Consider the following 19,200-nt stretch of genomic DNA (forward strand, 5'->3'; position numbering starts at 1 on the left):
ACAGTGACAGTGGCCTATGGGGTTCACTGTGTAACTCACAAGTGAAGTCAGTCTTGTATCAGATATACTAAATGACCGGCCATAAAATATTCCATTTCATATTCAGTGGGTTTTCAAACTATACTTAAAAAAATCATATTTAGATCGTCAAAGCCAATAAAATCAGTTTGAAACTGCTGAGATTTCTCAAATCACTTTTGTGTTATCATACCAGTGGAAGTCGTATTTTTATTTCTACAAGTATTCTCCTTGTTATAAGTATAAACCTAGCATCATCTAAATCACCTACTTTATTTAGTATACCTACTTTACTTTCCCAGTAATAACCTACAAATTTAAGTTCTGGGAAATTTGCAGTGATTACGTCAGTTTTAATCCTTCACTGAGGAGGTCACCACACATCAATTATACGCAGCTTCCTGACCAATGTCCACCGTAACACCTACTGTCGAGATGAATAAAATCTTAAGCGATAACAAAACTGGCCCCACCAACTCCAAAGTATTGATGCTAAAAAGAAATGTCTAGATGGGGATGATAACCCGCAGTAATCTCAGTTTGTTATACACTGGACCTTTGTTCATCCCGTTTATGACGTCACCTGACCCCTTGATGACATGTCCGCTCAGTAATTACTCCCGGCTACGCATTACTTTGTGATTTAATGCTTTTTCGGCTCAATTTAGTGGAGCTCATTGCCTCCAGGTCAGAAGATTATTGGCTCGGGACCCACATCGGGATTTGAGTTTACACTCGGCTACACTTCTGAATAATACAGGGTTACCAAATAGTCGTAATACCATTACAATGTCTCATAAGTCTTAAAGAAATTATGATTTTTTTAAAGATAATAGGGCAGTTATCACGACTTTTTATCACCCTGTATATCAAACAGATTTCCCTGTTCAGGTTAAATCTATAAATGATTATATGGTACTCTTTTAAAAAATGGAACTATCCCAATGCAATGACGATTAATCTTACCTCATTCAAACACATAAAAACCATTCATCTCATTATTGTTGGGGAATACAATTGGTGCAGATTGGTGTCCCAAAAATTGTAAACTGGCTGTCTGTGGGGCATTGGTGTGGGTAAATAAACTGGCTGCCTTGTTTGCCTACAAATACAGTACAAAACTGCAGAAAACTCTGTGAAGCACTTTATAATAATAATAATCCTTGCATTTGATATAGTGCCTTATCACATCGTTGAGATTTCACAAAGCACTTCACAGGATACATTGTAAAGTGCAGTGACTGTATATTTTGTGGGTGAAACTTTCTGACATGGTAAGGTGCTCCACCAATTGCAATGATTTTTGTATTAATTTCCTTGGCCTAAAAAANTTCTAGTAATTATTACAAGAGTTACATGATATGCAATGAATATATGTTATACCCAGTCAAAACCCAGCATTTACTGTGTTAAATTTGACATCAGTTTCATTTGTGTAGATTATCACAGCAACTTTTGATGGTCTGTTTTAACGCAACAGCACATAGCTGATCTTGGGTCACACTCACCCCTCAACAATAGCTACTTGCACTAATGTAACAAATAAGCATCCCAAAGTGCTTTACAAAGTGATATTAATATGAAATGAACAGAATATTTTTATATATATGGCAGTTTATCTGCATCAGAACATCCTATAAACAAGCTTAGGTTGCCATTTTAATTTGGGGGTAAATTTAGTTGGAAGATGGAATATAGCCAGAATAACAGGATGAACGTGTTTCACATTTCTTTGAAATCAAATAACCAGAGGGAAATTTTAGTCAGGATATTCCATGACCCTGCTCATCAACAATGTTAGTTGGGCCCAAATCAGGACTTTTACACATCTGCTTGAATAATAGAATAACAGCTAGTGAATCAGTTAGGGAAAGCCTTCACAGCCAAGCATGATCCCATTATTTTTAAGTATCCATGCTTATGTACAATTCAAAGAGCACTCGACTCGCAAGTGAGAGGTCCCATGTAAAAGGCAGTATGCAAATGTAATTTGTTGTTGTTTCGCGTTTAATTCCCGAGTGGGGTGAAACCTCAGGTAAGTTTCCTTACTCCACACACCTCTGTTTACCAAGCAGTAAGTAGGAACCCAGTTGTTAGTCAATTGGTGGATCACTTTCTGGGGGCAATAGTCCATTAAAAACAAATTATTTGGTCACTCAAACCATGACTGTTTGTGGGACACTGCTGTGCGCAATTGGCTGCTGCATTTTGTTCACAAAATATACAGACAATCCACTTTACTGAAGTGAAGCGCTTTGAGACATTTCAATGACATAAGGCGCTATATAATAATCTTGGCATTTGATATAACGCCTTATTACCTCTTTGAGACGTCTTCACAGAATAAAGTGTAGTGACTGTGTATTTTGTGGGTGAAATGCGGCAGCCAATTGTGCACAGCAGTGTAGGATTATTAGGTTATTATAATATGTCATTGACTTCATCAGACCGTTTTATTTTTCTGAGTGGATACATCAAACACGAATGTCACATGAATGCAATTAGTAGTTCCTTTTGCACTAAGGCTGGTCCAATAGCCTCAAAATTGAAATAATTTCACCGCAGCAGTCACAAAATGTTACAACAGGAAATGCGACAGAATGCTTTCAAGATTGAGGTTTAAGATTAATTAAACTTCTTGTCAGTTAATGAAACCATTTAAACACCAAGTCTAGATTACTGTTTTATCAAAATAATAATAATCCTTGCATTTGATACAGCGTCAATACAATGCCATCGTAACATCTCAACATTATGGGATATAATACATAGGTAGTTTGGGACACGTGCGACCGCCAGGAAGGTGGAAGGCAAACTAGATGGACCTTGGTCTTTTTTTCGCCTAACATTTCTTATGTTCTATCTCAGTGCTTCCCAGGGTTTATTGTTAAGTGTATTATTAACTGTGAATTTCCAGGCAAATTTGGCAGCCAATTTTATAATCCTTGCATTTTGTGCACAGCTGCCATGAAGTGAATGACCAATGTTAACTGTAGGATTGTTGACCAGGACACCAAGATATTCCCTTCTTCTTTCAAACAGTATCTCTAATATCCAAGTGAACAGGCAGACTGGACTTTTAAGGTGTCATCAGAAGGATGGAACTTCCAACATTTGTTCCTCAGCATTGCATTGTCAGCTTAGTGTGTGAGCTCAAATGTGGTTTAAACCCACATTCTTGACTCATTGGGGGTGAGAATGCTATTAACTGAGACATTATGGTTTGTTCCTGAGCAGCGACTATTCTCCGTGTTATCTGTTCTACAAATTTAGGCTAGGAAAGACACCATAGAATATGATATACAATTTCAAAGAATAAAAATGATGGACAGATTCTAAATAATAATCCTTGGATTTGATATAGCACCTTATCACTTTATTCAAATATCTCAAAGCACTTCACAGGATTTACTGTAAAGTGTTGTGAATTATATATTTGTAGGCAAATGAGGCAGGCAATTTTGTGCACAGCATTATCCCACAAACGACCATAGAGTTAATAACCAATTTTATTTGGGGGATTGTTGGTCAGGTCACCAGAGGAAACCTTGCTTGCCTTTTTTGAATAGTGGCTATGGAATCTTTAACATCATCCAAATAGCAGATGGGATCTTGGTTTATAATAATAATAATCCTTGCATTTGATATAGTACCTTATTATGTCATCAAGGCATCTCAAAATATACTGTACAGAATATACAGTAAAGTGAGATGACTGCATATTTTGTGGATGAAACACGGCAGCCAATTGTGCACAGCAGTGCCCTGCAGTCATGAATTGAAGGGATTATTACCGCTGGAAAGCGACCCACCAATCAACTAACAACCGAGTTCTCACTTGCTACTACATAAACAGAGGTGTGTGGAGTAAGGAAACTTGCCTACGTTTTGCCTGTAAATTGAACCCAGGTCCTCTTGCTTGAGAGGCAAGTGCTCTAACCAATAAGCTACCAGATTCCAATAGGTTTCGGCATGTCTCATCTGAAGGATGGGACCTCTTGACAATGCAGTGCTCCTCCAGCATTGCACTGAAGTGTCAGCTTAGACTATGGGCTCAAAGTCCTGATATGAGGCTTGAACTCACAACACTCTGAGTAAATAATCCACTACTGGCATGGATGGAAGAATGGATTGTTGTGGCATTATTTTGGGGTCCTCCTGTGCTTTCTATCACCGACCGGTCTGTATTTTGTAACTTCATTCACGTTAATAATGTAAAGTTTTTGTGGGGTCTGATTGTCAGTGGGTCATCCTGGCTCACTTGATAGCAATCTCGCCTCTGAGTCAGAAGTTTGTGGGTTTAAGTCCCACATTGGGACTTAGAAACAATATAGTCTTCAATATAGTGCTTGGTGTGTGTTGCATTGAGGGAGGTGCCCCTCTGGATGAGACGTTAGACCAAGGTCCAGTCTGCCTGTTCAGGTGGACCTTAAAGATTCAATGGCTGTATTAGAAAAGAGAGGGGAGTTTCTCCCAGTGTTCCTGTCTAGAATTCTCCAAATAAAATTATCATTAACTCCATGGCTGTCTATGGTTCATTGCTGTGTGCAAATTGGCTGCTGAGTTCGTCAACAAAATTCACCACTTTACAGTATATCCTGTATACTTTGACACTTTGAGATGTCTCGACGACATGGTAATGCACTGTAGCAAATGCAAGGTTATTATTATATGTATACTGCTATTTACAAAATTCAACAGTTAGCAATTGGAATATGCACCTTTTTAAGTGGTCTGATATATTTTATATTATATTAGTAATGAATTTAGCTTTTCTAATTCCTGATTCTGCATAAAGCCATCTAGTCTAAACCAGATGCCAGAATTAGGAATTTTTCCCAATTCTGGTCAACATCTACTTCGATCTTATCCACTGAATGAGGCTTCCCTCTAGTATCTCAATCAATTTAGCATTTTATATTCCTAATCTGGATAATGATGTTCAATAATGGGGAGAGAAGCCATTTTCAAGTCCATTCTGTGCACAATTGGCTGCTGCATTTTGCCCACAAAATACACTGTCAATCCACTTACAGTAATTCTATGAAATGCTTTGAGATGTCTCAATGACATAAGGTTCTATATCAAATACAAGGATTATTATTATTTTCATTTTCCTTCTATATACATGCTCACTAGATCCGAGATGCTATTCTGAGTGAAAGGCGCTAGTTGTTGTCGTTTGCAGGAGCTTTAGCCAACACGGCATCTGAACCAATAGTAAGCAGTCTCAAGCGCTTTGAGATGTCATCCCGATGTGAAAATATAAATGTGAATGGTACTGTATTGCTATCGTGGCTGAGATTAGGAAGGACAGATTGTGATCAAACCTATACATCTCTGATCTGTATGGCTCAGTTCCAGGCCACTCAGTGCATTCATCGACTGTGACCATTATCCAAAGTATCCAAAGTAATGAGACCATTGCAGTGTGCAACTAAGTGTTGGCTTTTCTATGCAAAGCTGGCAGATTTGAAAATGCTAGGGTTGTAATGTGCACAGGTTACTTCAAAATACCTGCACATTTGGGTCATTAAAGATACCTAAACTGGCAAGATTACAATGTCATAAATAACTTGTGTAGTTTTTTTAAAAAAACACACTGAACAATTTTCGCAGAGATATTTGCAAATAGTGACTCCTGACAATAATTGGAAGTTACTTCACATTGACTTGCAGAAATTGTTCAATTTATGTCTGGAGCAGTTACTGAGGGTCAGTGTGGTCCCCGCCCAGTTACGGACAAAGTCACTATTTACTAATGTCAGGTTTTAATAATAATAATCCTTGCATTTGATTTTCATATCAGGAGGATGCCCCAAAACACTTGATAGGATTTATTGCAGAGTGACTGTAGTGGAGTCCTGTAGTTCAGTGGTTAGAGCACTCGCTTTGCAAGCGAGAGACCTGGGTTCGATTCCCAGCAGGGTGAAACCTCAGGCAAGTTTCCTTACTCCACACGCCTGATAATAATGCCTCAAAAAAAACAATAATAAATTGGTTACTTCAATCCACGACTGTTTATGGGACACTGCTGTGCGCAATTGGCTGCCGCATTTCGTCCACAAATATACAGTCAATTCACTTTACAGTCTATTCTGTGAAGCGCTTTGAGACGTCTAGAAGACATGATAAGGCGCTATATCAAATGCAAGGATTATTATTATTATATTTATTATTTTGGGACCATGCATTACTTGATGAGAGCGGTTCTTCCGGTATCCTGGCCAACAATGACATGAAATTGTTCATTCACTTTGTGGCTGTTTGCAGGACGTTGCTGTGCGCAAATTAACTATGTTCGCCTACAAAATACAGTCAAAATACAAAGCACTGTAATGTGCTTTGAGAAGGCCTCCTGATGTGAAAAGTGCTACATCAAATGCAAGCCATTTCTTTGGTACTTTGAGTTCAGTCAGTGTCTATTATGATTTTGTCTTCAGAAAATATATAAAACCCAGTGGCTATGAACTCTAACAACTGGTCAAATGTTATAGTATTTAGTTAGGTTCCTCCATAATATTCCAATCACATTGGTTACCCATCTCATTATCTGTAAGGTATTGCTCCAGCCATTTGCCTCTATAACATTTAATTCATTTCTAATCTTATGTTATGAAGTGCATTGCGATGTTTATTTTACTTGAAACGTATTATGTGTATCTAAGTCGTTAATTGGGTAGGCATGTATACCTAGCATTAATGTTTGCTCTTCAAACAAAATCCAATTTTCAAATAAACCTTCAATAAAGTACCACTATTTCAAGCAGCTTTCCGACTTTACAAGTTTTCTTTTAAATGCTTAATGTTGGAGACGCATTGTTTCAAAATAATAATAATCCTTGCAATTGTTATAGTACCAATAACATTGAAATATCTCAAAACTCTTCAGACAATTGCTGTATAGTGACTATAATTGTGGGCAAATGTGGAGCCATCTGGACACAGAAATGTTCCACTACCAACGATCAAGTTTAATCTATCCTGAGGGATTGTTGGCCATGACACTGTTTAATATCCATGACATTACTCAAAAAAAGGCTGAGTTTTTTCCAATCACCCAGACATTGGGGATCTTGTGAAAATATGGAACATATCCATGTTTTATTTGCAGGTCAAATTATATAAGAAAGTGTTGAACAAGATATAAGTCAATTCCAATACTCCCACATCCTAAGTACAATCTATTTTCTCAGAAACTCTGCCACAACTATTAGTTTATTAAACAATAAGTATTTTCTTCCCATCATAGTCACAGAAGTGCTAAATGAAAACTCCAATCTACGAAGGCTCCTTCCTCCAACAAGATAACATCCCCCCCAACACTGCACTCGAGTTCAGCCTAGACCTGTGGTGGCCAACCTTTATGGTCGGCCAACAAAATAAATTTTCTTGATTCAATATTTCTTCATTTATACCATAAATTAAGAAAGATTCAATCAAGAAAAAAATGAAAACACATCACTGATCGAATATGGACTTACCTATACCCGTGCAAAAGTTCGGGAGGGCCCTTCTTGATGGCCCCTCACAGCTTGGCCACCGCTGGCCTAGAGTATAGAGGAGCTAAAGCCTACAATATTCATTAAGAGGAGGATACGTCTAGGGTGCATTTTCTCCATAAAATGCTCCCTGTATCTCTTTTCTGATGAAAATAAAATGGAAGATAGAGTGGTGTGGAGCTTGTGTCTGGAACAGCAACCAATACAGAGAGAGTTAATGGCCAGAAGTAGCCACAATTCCACCACATGGAACCTGTTGTCTCATACACTAATTTGGCCATTCCAAAGATGTAGAATCTTATAACATTTTGCGCAGAATTTGGTCCACTGAATCTGCACCGACCCTCAGAGCAATGTAGGCAATGCCATACATTATATATAAAAAAATTGCATTGGATATAGCACCTTTCATTGTATTATACAATACAAAATTATATTTGTATAGGACCTTTCACGTTGGAAGGACGTCGCAAGTACTTCACAGGTTATACTGTAAAGTGCAGTGAGAATGTATTTTGTAGGCTGATTTGCACACAGCAATGTCCCACAAATAACCATGAAGTGAATGACCAGTTTTATTTGGGTGATAGTTGGCCAAGCCAAACGGGAGAAATCCCTTTTGAATAATACTATGGGGGTTTTACCATCCACCTGACCAGGCAGATGGGACCTTGGTTTAACATCTCATGTGCAGAAGTGTCACCTCCAACAATATAGCACATCCCGATCACTACATCAAAGTTTAGTCAAGATTGTGTGGGTTAAAAGTTCCAACGTGGAGCTTGAACCACAACCTTTGGACTCAAAGGCGAAAGTACTACCAACTGAGCCAGGGTGTCAAATGAACTAGAATGACTGCATTTTATAGACAAATTATGGGAAGTTGAATGAATCCTACCATCTTTAAATATAACCTAACTCCTACCCATACCATGCTTAAGTGGAGCAGCCTACAACAGAAGGGTGGCCTTAGATAGAGTGGAAAGTGCAGATTCCTCTGGAAGCTGAAGTGGAACCATGAGAGTGCATGGCTTCACCCAACCCGTAGGTTAATAGATTGCAGAGGGCTTTGAATGAACGGACTGTCTTCACTTATCAGCCAAAGACCTATGGAAAGAAAAACCGAAGATGTGGCAAAATTGTGGCTACTGCTGGCCATTCACTCTCTTTGTATTGGTTGCTGTTCCAGACACAAGCTCCACACCACTCTGTCTTCCATTTTATTTTCCCCATTGTTCTCTTTCTTTTTGCTCAATTTTAATTTCACTTGTTGTTTGTGGGATTTTGTTGGCACAAAATGGTTGCAAATTTGCCAATACCGCACAAGAGACCTCATACAAGTCTCAACTATATAAATCATATAATCGCTTAAGTCAGTGTGGACAACCATTTTAGCTGCTAAATGCTGGATGCTCTATTTGAGAAACATCCGTGGGCCACATAAGCAATATTTTTGTGTCACCCTTCCAGAAACCTAACATAATCTTATAATAATAATAATAATAATCCTTGCATTTGATATAGCGCTTTTCACGTCGGGAGGACGTCCCAAAGCGCTTCACAGAACACACTGTAAAGTGAATTGACTGTATATTTGTGGGCGAACGCGGCAGCCAATTGCGCACAGCAATGTCCCACAAACAGTCGTAGATTGAAATGACCAATTTATTATTGTTTTTGGTTTTGGAGGGATTATTATTAGGCTCTGTGTGGAGTAAGGAAACTTGCCCAAGGTTTCGCCCTCTGCCTGGAATTGAACCCAGGTCTCTCGCTTGCAAAGCGAGTGCTCTAACCACTGAGCTACAGGACTTCATCTTTACAGGTTATGGAGAGAGTGGGTGGGTCAGATGAAACTGAGGGTAGGGGGCTGATATCGTCTGCCAGTTGGACCACCCTGGCCTAAATCTTGACAGCTGCATAACGTGTAATGCCGCTACCGCACTTACTGGGGAGGTGGGGGAATAAGAGAACAAATTCAGGCCACCCACTTCCTTTCTTCCTGGCGAACCATCCTCTCAGGGCAATGGCAGGAGCCGGTGGTTGGGAGGAACCCTCTCTCTTTCGCAATCAGCAGTGTGAAAAAATGGGAGAGAGAAAGGGAGAGAGTGATTGAGAGAGAGAGGGGAAGAGGAAGAAACAGAGAGAGGGAGGGTGAGAGAGAAAAACAGAGAGGGTGAAATAGAGAGGCTGAAAGAGAGGGGGGGAGGGGGGAGATAGAGAAACAGAGAGAGGGAGGTAGAGAGGGAGAGGGAGAGGGGAGAGAGAATATGAGGGAAGGGGGGAGAGAAAAAGCGATTGAGGGCGAGTGGGGTTGGGGGGGGGGGCGAGGGAAGTATTTTATGGTTCTCAAACTGGGTAACCGGCCCTTACTGTAAGTTCCATCTCTGCCTTTTGATTCGGATAAACCGCTCTGCTATTTCTAATTCCATACCGCTCTATCTACCATTTTATTTTTTCCTATTTTTCCCTTTGATCTCTTTCTTCTTCAAAGTAAGGTGGAATCTTCTTCCTGGTTAAGCCTATATTATCCTCCTCGCCCAAATCCTCACCAATCAAATTAACTATTCATCTCAGTGTTTTTATGTGACATTGCTCTAACAGATTGGTAATTGCGTTTGCTTTTGCCTTCTTAACATTTATTTTGTTGAGATCATCTTTGCCCCCACTTTGATTGTACTTTCTGTCTTTGGTTCACTTTCAAAGCCCTCCACAGCCTTGCTCCCCCCTACCTCTGCAACCTCCTAACCCCCTACCAACCTGACTACTCCCTCCGCTCAGCGGGCTCCGGCCTGCTTCATTTCCCCTGCCTCGCCCCTTCCTTTGCCTCCTTCAAGACCCTCCTCTTTGAACCTCGGTCTTCGGTCATCCTCCTTCCCCCCTGCCTTCCACCCTCCCCAATCCCGACCCACAGCTCAGGTCCATTGTCCAGCGCCTTGGGACGTCCTCCCAACGTGAAAGGCACTATACAAATATAATTTTGTTGTTGGTGATTCATCTGAACTGATATTTCTATTTCAAAGCAAAGACTTCCTTCTGGTTAAGCTTATATTGCCCTCCTCATCCAAAATTCCAATTAACTAATCAAATTAACTAACTACTCATTTCAATGGTAGATTACTTAGAAAATAAGATTTTATTTTTAACCATATGAGCATGTACAGTATTTATTCGGCTAAATCATAAAACAGGTAGTAGTTTTACTTATGTTTTATGTAAAAGTAATCCAATGAGAAATACTGAAAAGCAAGCTTTGATATGGCTTTATATTTATCCCAATATGTAGGAACATTTTAAACATACAGTATACCTTGATAACTTCTCACTCCAAGGGAAAAGGCTCAGCGACCAATTATCTGGAGTGGCCATTTTGGCATAGGTCCTCCTGGGCCACAAGGGGACACTATGACCTGTGCAGGTGTCCGACGGAGGTTGGTGGCGCATTATCAGATGCATCACAGAACCTTCTGGTCTATTGGAGAGTCATAGTATAGAGTGGAAGGCAGGGTGGGAGGCCAAGGCATGGCACTCCACCAGAACAGAGATCTCTGCAATGCAACTAGGCCTGTACACCCAACCTCCACTGAGTGCCTGTACCAGTCACAGGATAGGGTGGGAGGCTTCTGCGCTACGAGACGCCATCTTATAGTGCAGTTATCCAATCAATTTTATATTGTAAATACCTACAAGAGTTTCTAGAATGCAATTAGTTAATACCCAAATAGTCAATTAACTTTACAGTATATTCTGTGAAGTGCTTTGAGACAACAACTTGCATTTATATAGCTCCCTTCATTTGGGGTAGCGTCCTGGAGCACTTGACGGTGGTGGATTGTGCCCCCGAGCCAGGGGGGATGTGACCATAAGCACAATGAAAAAGATCTTTAGGTGGCATTTGTAAAGTGGGGAGGGAGAAGGCAAGGTTGAGGGATTGAGGAGTGGCATTCCAGAGCTTCGGGACATAATGGCTGAAAGCATGGCCGCCGATAGTGGAGTGGAGGGGACGTGGGAAAAACAGGAGGTTGGAGCAGGTCGAACGGAGGCAGCAGGTTGTGGAGTGGGGGGTAAAGCAAATCAGATGGGTAGGGAGGTGCGAGAGCATGAAGGGATTTGAAAACGAGTAAGAGGATCTTGAAGCCGTTCGAGTGTGGCAAGGACTGGTGTGATGGGGTTCTGGAGTTTTATACGGGTGAGTATCTGGGTGGCAGAATTCTGAATTAATTGAATTTTGTGTATGGTGGAACTGGGAAGACCAATGAGAAGGGCATTTGAAAAGTCTAGCTGGGATGGGACCAAGGCATGGATGAGGGTTTCGGCTGCTGTGGGTGTGAGGTACAGATAGAGGTGGGCAATGTGGCGGAGGTGGAACAAAGCGGTCCTGGTCAGGGGACGGATGTGGGAGAGAAAGGAAAGCTATGGTTCGAACCTGATGCCTAAATTGCACATGGGTTCGGTGAATCTGAGGGAGAACCCGGGGAGGTTGAGGAATTCAGACCCGCAGAAAGAAGACGTTGAAGGAAGCCAAGGACTATGTCTTCCATTTTGCCAACATTCAGCTGCAGGAAATTGGTGCTCATTCAGGTCTTGATGTCCGTCAGACAAGCTGGTACCTTGCAGGTGACCGGGCGGGGGTGGAATGAGAAACCGTTTGCTGAGATATATTGTTGCCTGTGAGTCAAGTAGGACTCGAACCATGCGAGTACGGTCCCACTAAAGTGGATGAGGGGTGGAGAGGTGGTGGAGGATGGCGTAATCGACTATGTCGAATGCAGCAGATATTTCCAGGAGGACGAGGAGGCAGAGGGAGCCCTGAGAGAGGATGTCATTTGTTACTTTGACGTGTGCTGTCTCTGTGCTGCGGGCAGGGCGAAAACAGACTGGAGGGGTTCAAGTAGGGAGTGGAGGGAGAGGTGTGAGCGATATTGTTTTGCAACCACGCGTTCGAAAACAGGAAGGGCAGGTATAAAATGGGTCTGAAATTCGTGAGGTGGGAGGGATCAAGGGGTAGGTTTTTTGAGAGGAGTGATGACGGCGGTTTTGAGGGTAGTGGGACAAAGCCTGAGGAGAGGAATTGGTTGATTGTATCAGCAAGTAATGGGCAGAGAAGGGGGAGTTGGGTGACTGGAAGCTGGGTGGGGAGGGGGTCGAGGTAGCAGGTGGTGGGCTTCACCTTGGTGATGGTGGGGGATGTGATAAGGCGGTTTATCAAATACAAGGATTATTATTATTAGTGGTAGTTACATGTTAAGTGGAGTGACAAATAAAGCGGAGTCCCTTTTCACATTTTGCATGGGAAGCGGCTGGGATATTTAACAGCAGGGTCTTATTATTATCACAAATTTACTGTATTACAAAATGAAGAAATCCTCAGCATGTCTGTTTATAACATTTTCAAAGACACAAGTACTATGCCAAATCCCTGCTTGTCGGCCTTCCCTAGGTGTCTTGTTCAACCCTCAACTGTCTTTTCTTCTCCACATCCAAGCCATAACCCGCTCTGCCTTTCCTCACCTCCGTAACATTGCCCGACTCTGCCACTACCTCACCCCTCAGGCCACTGAAACTCTTGTTCATGCTTTCATCACCTCCAGGCTCGACTCTGCAAACGCCCTGCTTGTCAGCCTTCCCAACTCCTCCCTCCAGATAAGCCAGAACTCTGCAGCCCGTGGCCTCTCCCGCACCAAACTCCATGACCCCATCTCCCCCACTCTCGCCTGACTCCATTGGCTCCCTATCCTTCAGAGGATCTAGTTCAAGATCCTGGTCCCCACCTACAAAGCCCTCCATGACCTCGGCCCCATCCTACCTCTGCGACCTCCTAACCCACTACCAACCTGTCCACTCCCTCTGCTCAGCTGGCTCTGGCCTGCTCCATGTCCCCCGACCCACCCGCCCCACCATTGGCGGGAGAGCCTTCAGCCACTCTGCCCCCAAACTCTGGAATTCCATCCCCCAGTCACTCCGCCTCACCCCCTCCTTAGCCTCCTTCAAGTCCCACCTCAAGACCCTCCTCTTCGACCATGCCATCGGCCACCCCCCTTCCACTCCCCTTTTCCCTCCTGACCCCAGCTCGGGTCTTAAATGCTGTACACTGTCCAGCGCCTTGGGACGTCCTCCCGACCAGAAACCTAACATAACCTGTCCGTTCCCTCCGCTCAGCAGGTTCCGGCTCGTCCCACCATGGGTGGTCAAGACTTGATCTCCTCTGTCCCCCACCCTCTGGAACTTAATCCCACCCTTCTACCCTCTCTGTCCTCCACCTTCCCTGATCCTAATCCCCCACAGCTCAGGTCCTAATCCCTAACTGTTTATAGAGTCTTGGGATTCAAATAAACTGAGTCCCAAGTCGATATCCCCAGCCACTGTGAAGGCCAGCAAGGATGCTGAGGCTGATGCTGAAGCTGCTCAGCGCAAGTTTGGCACCTGCTAGGAATTGAGAGTCTACACGTGGGCCCGCGGATTTATTTTGTAATTTTTAGGTTTCAGGCCTGGTCCGGTTTGAATTCCAGATACCTGTATTCCACCCAAAGATTAGCATTATCTTTGGCTGGTGGTGACTTATAGCTTAAGACAGGGGTTTATTCTATAAGACACCACCATCCAAAAATAATAATCCTGCTAATATTGTTGGAGTGTAAGTGCTTCTCAATAAGATCACGGACCTGAACCTTTCACTTTCAATTTGTATCCAAGGATCCAACCTATTTCATAAAGAACAGCACATACAGGTTTGGTAAACATCAAGTTGCAAACATATAGTGCCAAAGAATTTGTCAACAGAAGAGTTACAACATTCCTGAAGTATATTTGTGAAAAGTAGAACTATTATGTGTCATTGAGCGAACATTCCCTTTTGCCAATTTTCAGCACTGAGGGTCTGTTGCTGCAGTGTGGCTACACAAGCGATAGCAACCCTTTGGTGGCTTGCCCAAGAGGCCCTTCTTCAGTAGTGAGCCTGGACCGATATAGGCAGCAGACTATTCACCTGTGGAAGGTATTACACCCAGCTTGTTTGTTCAGGCAGGGTTGTGGGGGAGGGGGATTGGCAATCAGTACAGGAACCTTTGTTGATATTCCCTTTCCTATCTTGGTTGAGATTAACCTACTTTGCAGAGTTCAGAAAATGGGACCTTCTGGTCTTAATGCATTAATGCTTCATAGGATTAAGCCACCAGGGATAAATATTTAAACTCTACCTGTGATAATTATTAAATCTTTACTTTCTGCTTCCAATGGTTCTTGTGGAAATAATTAAAGGAAGAAAAAATGTGAGTTCTTAAAAGTAAATTTTTTAGTCAATTTTGATCGACAAGACAGAAAGAATTTCCAAAAGAAAAGTTCATGCCATAAAAGATTTGACATGCCAAGTTTGGATATTTTTCTGTGGGATTCTCACTTTTCTTTCTGCCAATGCACAAGTGAGTTTCTAAGTTATTTTATTAGCACGTACACACCATATTCTCCAGATCAAGTGCCTTTTCAGAGATGGTCACCTAGATTATTCTGATTGTTGCTGGTGAATCTGAATTATATACACTATTATGTAAACATTTGGTTCAAACAAAAGAGACAATCACTTTTACTGGGAACCACTAAAAAGACTGCTAGTCTGCCTGAGAATGCTGCTCAATCATCAAATATGTGCATTGTGCAGATGAACAAACACAGAAACTGAAAACGTTAAGGAAAATGAAAATCCTTTGGGATTAAGTAAAATCCATATGTATCCCCCATTTCATGCCATCACTGTAGAAAAGCACCACTTATTTTTAGATAGGTAAAACCACTTTTTTAAGTGTTAGAATTATTAATGTTAAGTAGGGGATACAATGCAAATTCCAAGCAATGAATGAACCTTAGCATCGATTAAACTAATCTATAAATGCATACACAGCAGTTTTACCAACTCTAATGAGCAGTGCAGTTTATTTTATTTAGTGCCCATGGTACTTTCCTGAGGATTATACAAACATTTATACATCCCATTTGTTTGAAACTTTAACAGTGCTTCTGAGAACTGTGCAAATGAGAAATCCTAAAGTGCGAAGTGCAATAAGACAATGGTGACTGGTTACAGCAGTAGAGGCCAACCTGTGGCTCGCAGGCCAGAAGTGGTCCCCAGACCATCAAGAAGCAACCCCCCAGAACTTTTACACGAGTCTGGATAAGTCCGTGTTCAAATGGTAGTGTGTTTTCAGCTTTTTTCTTGATTGAATATTTCTCGATTTATGGCATAAATCAAGAAATATTCAATCAAGAGAATTTATTATGTTGGCCGACTATAAAGGTTGGCTAACACTGGGTTAAAGGATGATAAACCAGTTTTGTGCTAAGTCCTGCAATGTCACTGGGTTGAAATCATGATCAGAATTGTAAAACACCAGAAATATTTGAGGATTTATGCTCGTCAGTTCAGTTGCCAACAACAAAAAGAAAATAATACCAAACGTAATATTAATAAAAGGGAACAATGCTCAAAAATTAAATACATTTGCTATGAAAATAAATAAAACACTACTGTTAACTTAGTAGATCAGCTGTGCCAAGCTACAACAATCTGTGGTACTAAAAGAGGCCACATCTCATAACACAAGATTTGAATCTTGAAGTGTAGTTTTTTATAGTCCTGTAAAAAGGTGGCCTGAATTTAGCCATGCCCTTTTTTTTGTTAGGACCATAAAAATGACAGTGCAAGATACATAAACCTATTTTAAGCAAAATAACATTAACATTTTTTTGTCTGTTAAACAGTGAAGCCATGTTGTGTGTCTTGATTCCCTATGCTTCAGTTAAGCATTACCATCCTATTCCTTTCTCCTCCTCTTCTCCTCCCCACCCCCAAAAGTCAGGTCTCTTAATATTACAAGGACTCCTTCTCTGTCTATTACACCACAGCTCTCCCACCTCACTCTGTTTTTAAGCGCTTATTGGGGGGGGGGGAGGGGGGGCGGCAATTGGCAAATATTTGAAGAGAAAAAGGCATCTGCTTGGGGAGGGGGAAGTCAGTTCACATTAAATGTCAATTCATTTTAAATCTCCCGCCTCTCGTTTTTTTAAAAAAGTTTAATTTTTTTTTAGCTTTGCGATACGGATGGGGGACGGAATAGCTTTATGTTGTGTGTGTGTGTGTGTGTGTATATATATATAAAATGATATACATCCACGTTTATAATATATATAGTTTATATATTAATACAAACGCACACACAAACCAAAGCCTTGGGATTTACAGTTCAAGAACATAACCATTCCCCCCTGTGAAAATATTTTAATATTTTGATATTTTCACCCCCTTACTAAGCTCGGAGGGTAGTGTATATATATACACTATATATATATATATATATAACCCCCAGAGTGACTGACTGACTGACTGACTGACGGACTGTCTGACAGCTGCTGCTGGGAAGGCAAACAGCGGCCTCCAAGCGGCGCCCCGAGGCCTGGAGCGGGACTAACGACTAGGCCGCCTCCTCCTCCTGACACAGGTGGCTTTACATAGTATATTATTATTATACTACAGGGAATTGGTTCGTTTTTATTGATTGTTTTAAGAATAATATCAACCCGTCCTTGTCCCCTCTCTCTCTCCTCCTTCACTTTCCTCTCTCTCTCTCTCTCTCTCTCCCCACACTGTTTGGCGGCTGAGCTGAACTCACCTTGTCGGTTCGTTTGCACGGCTCTATACCTGTCCCTGTTATGACTACAGTCTCCCCCCGCCAGACCGCTCACTGAGCAACAGTCGGCCTTTTCATTCCTAAAACTCTCCACTAGCTGCGGGATGGGCCAACTCACGTCCATGGCCGCGCACTGACTGCGCCACGGCCCCCGCCCCCGGCGCGAGCCCCGCCCCCAGCCAACCGACACCCCGCCCCCAGCGCGAGCCCCGCCCCCAGCCAACCGACACCCCGCCCCCAGCGCGAGCCCCGCCCCCAGCGCGAGCCCCGCCCCCAGCCAACCGACACCCCGCCCCCAGCGCGAGCCCCGCCCCCAGCCAACAGACACCCCGCCCCCAGCCACCGACACCCGCCCCAGCGCGAGCCCCCCCCAGCCAACCGACACCCCGCCCCCAGCGCGAGCCCCGCCCCCAGCCAACCGACACCCCGCCCCAGCGCGAGCCCCGCCCCCAGCCAACCGACACCCCGCCCCCAGCACGAGCCCCGCCCCCAGCCAACCACCCCCCCCCCCCCGCCGCCCCCAGCCAACCGACACCCCGCCCCCAGCGCGAGCCCCGCCCCCAGCCAACCGACACCCCGCCCCCAGCACGAGCCCCGCCCCAGCGCGAGCCCCGCCCCAGCCAACCGACACCCCGCCCCCAGCACGAACCCCGCCCCCAGCCAACCGACACCCCCCCCCCCGACACCCCGCCCCCAGCCAACCGACACCCCGCCCCAGCCAACCGACACCCCGCCCCCAGCCAACCGACACCCCGCCCCCAGCCAACCGACACCCCGCCCCCAGCCAACCGACCCCCGCCCCCAGCCCGACCCCCCCCGCCCCCAGCACGAGCCCGCCCCCAGCCAACCGACACCCCGCCCCCAGCCAACCACCCCCCCCCCCGCCCCCAGCACGAGCCCCCCCCAGCCAACCGACACCCCGCCCCCAGCACAAGTCCCGCCCCAGCACGAGCCCCCCCCCCCCCGTCCACCCCCCAGCAGAAACCCCGCCCACACACACCCCATGTCCAGCGCGAGCCCCCCACACACCCCATCCCCACCCAACCCCATCTAATACCCCGCCCCCCAGCGCAAGCCCCCCACACACACCCTGCCCCCAGTGCGAACCCCACCCCCAGCCCCAGAGCAAGCACCCCTGCCTACCCACACACACCTCGCCCCCAGTGCAAGCCCCCCATTTTCCCCCATGGTCAGTGACTTAGTTACACACCCTGCCCCCAGAGGGAGGCCTCCCCAGATCGCCCCCATGCACTCACTCACACACCCCCCCACACACACATCCCGCCCCCTCACACATGCTTCAATTGCCACCTGTACGGAAACAAAATGGTGTCCCCAGACACACCTACTTTGGAACTGAGTCACTGATCATGATTGCTCTAGGATTGGCCACTGATGACACTTGGTCTTTGACAGCCCCCCACACCTGCTCTAGAATTGATCACTGATGACACTGCTCCAGAATTGGCCACTGTTGACACCTTCTCTTGGATTGATTGCATTTGACTGATAGAGTTGCCACATCCGAGATGCAACAAAAAAAGCCCAATGGACCCCACAAAACAACAGCAAAATAACATTTGTAAAGTGGCCTTCATGTCAGGACAGTGCTGGACAGTCAGCGTTTCGGACCCGAGCTGGACGTCGGGATCGGGGAAGGTCGAGGACAGAGGGGGCTGGAGAGTGATTGAAAGCACGGTCAAAGAGGAGGGTCTTGAGACGGGTTTTGAAGAAGGCGAGGGAGGGGGCGAGGTGGAGGGATTTCGGGATGGGGTTCCAAAGGGTGGGGGCAGAGTGGCGGAAGACATCAACAACCTGCGTTTATATAGCGCCTTTCCATTTGAAGCTGAGCTGCGGAGAGAGAGGAGGTAACTGTAGACACGGTCGAAGACAAACTCTTCACAAGTGATTTGAAGATGGGTAGAGGGAATAAAACGGAGGGATTGAAGCAGAAACAGTGCATCGTAATAAAAATCCTTGGAACCCTCAACTGTCCAGTGCCTTGG

At 44.1% G+C, this 19,200-nt stretch overlaps 1 protein-coding gene across 3 annotated transcripts in view; it reads right to left on the reverse strand.

Moving 5' to 3' along the window:
• The window catches only part of LOC103181489 (zinc finger matrin-type protein 1-like), a 33,665-nt gene extending 14,917 nt beyond the window's left edge, over nt 1-18,748 (reverse strand). For 2 of the 3 annotated variants that reach the window (XM_007898007.2, XM_007898006.2), the window contains exon 1: nt 17,177-17,365. In XM_007898007.2, coding sequence (XP_007896198.2) covers nt 17,177-17,318 — 142 coding nt within the window. In that variant the 5' untranslated portion in view covers nt 17,319-17,365. Of the gene's footprint in view, nt 1-17,176; nt 17,366-18,543 lie in introns of those variants that run through there. The other variant, XM_042343532.1, reaches the window with a different exon arrangement.
• Nucleotides 18,749-19,200: the final 452 nt, after the last annotated feature.

The sequence above is a fragment of the Callorhinchus milii genome, unplaced genomic scaffold (assembly GCF_018977255.1).
Source record: "Callorhinchus milii isolate IMCB2004 unplaced genomic scaffold, IMCB_Cmil_1.0 Scaffold1, whole genome shotgun sequence".
NCBI lineage: Eukaryota > Metazoa > Chordata > Chondrichthyes > Chimaeriformes > Callorhinchidae > Callorhinchus > Callorhinchus milii.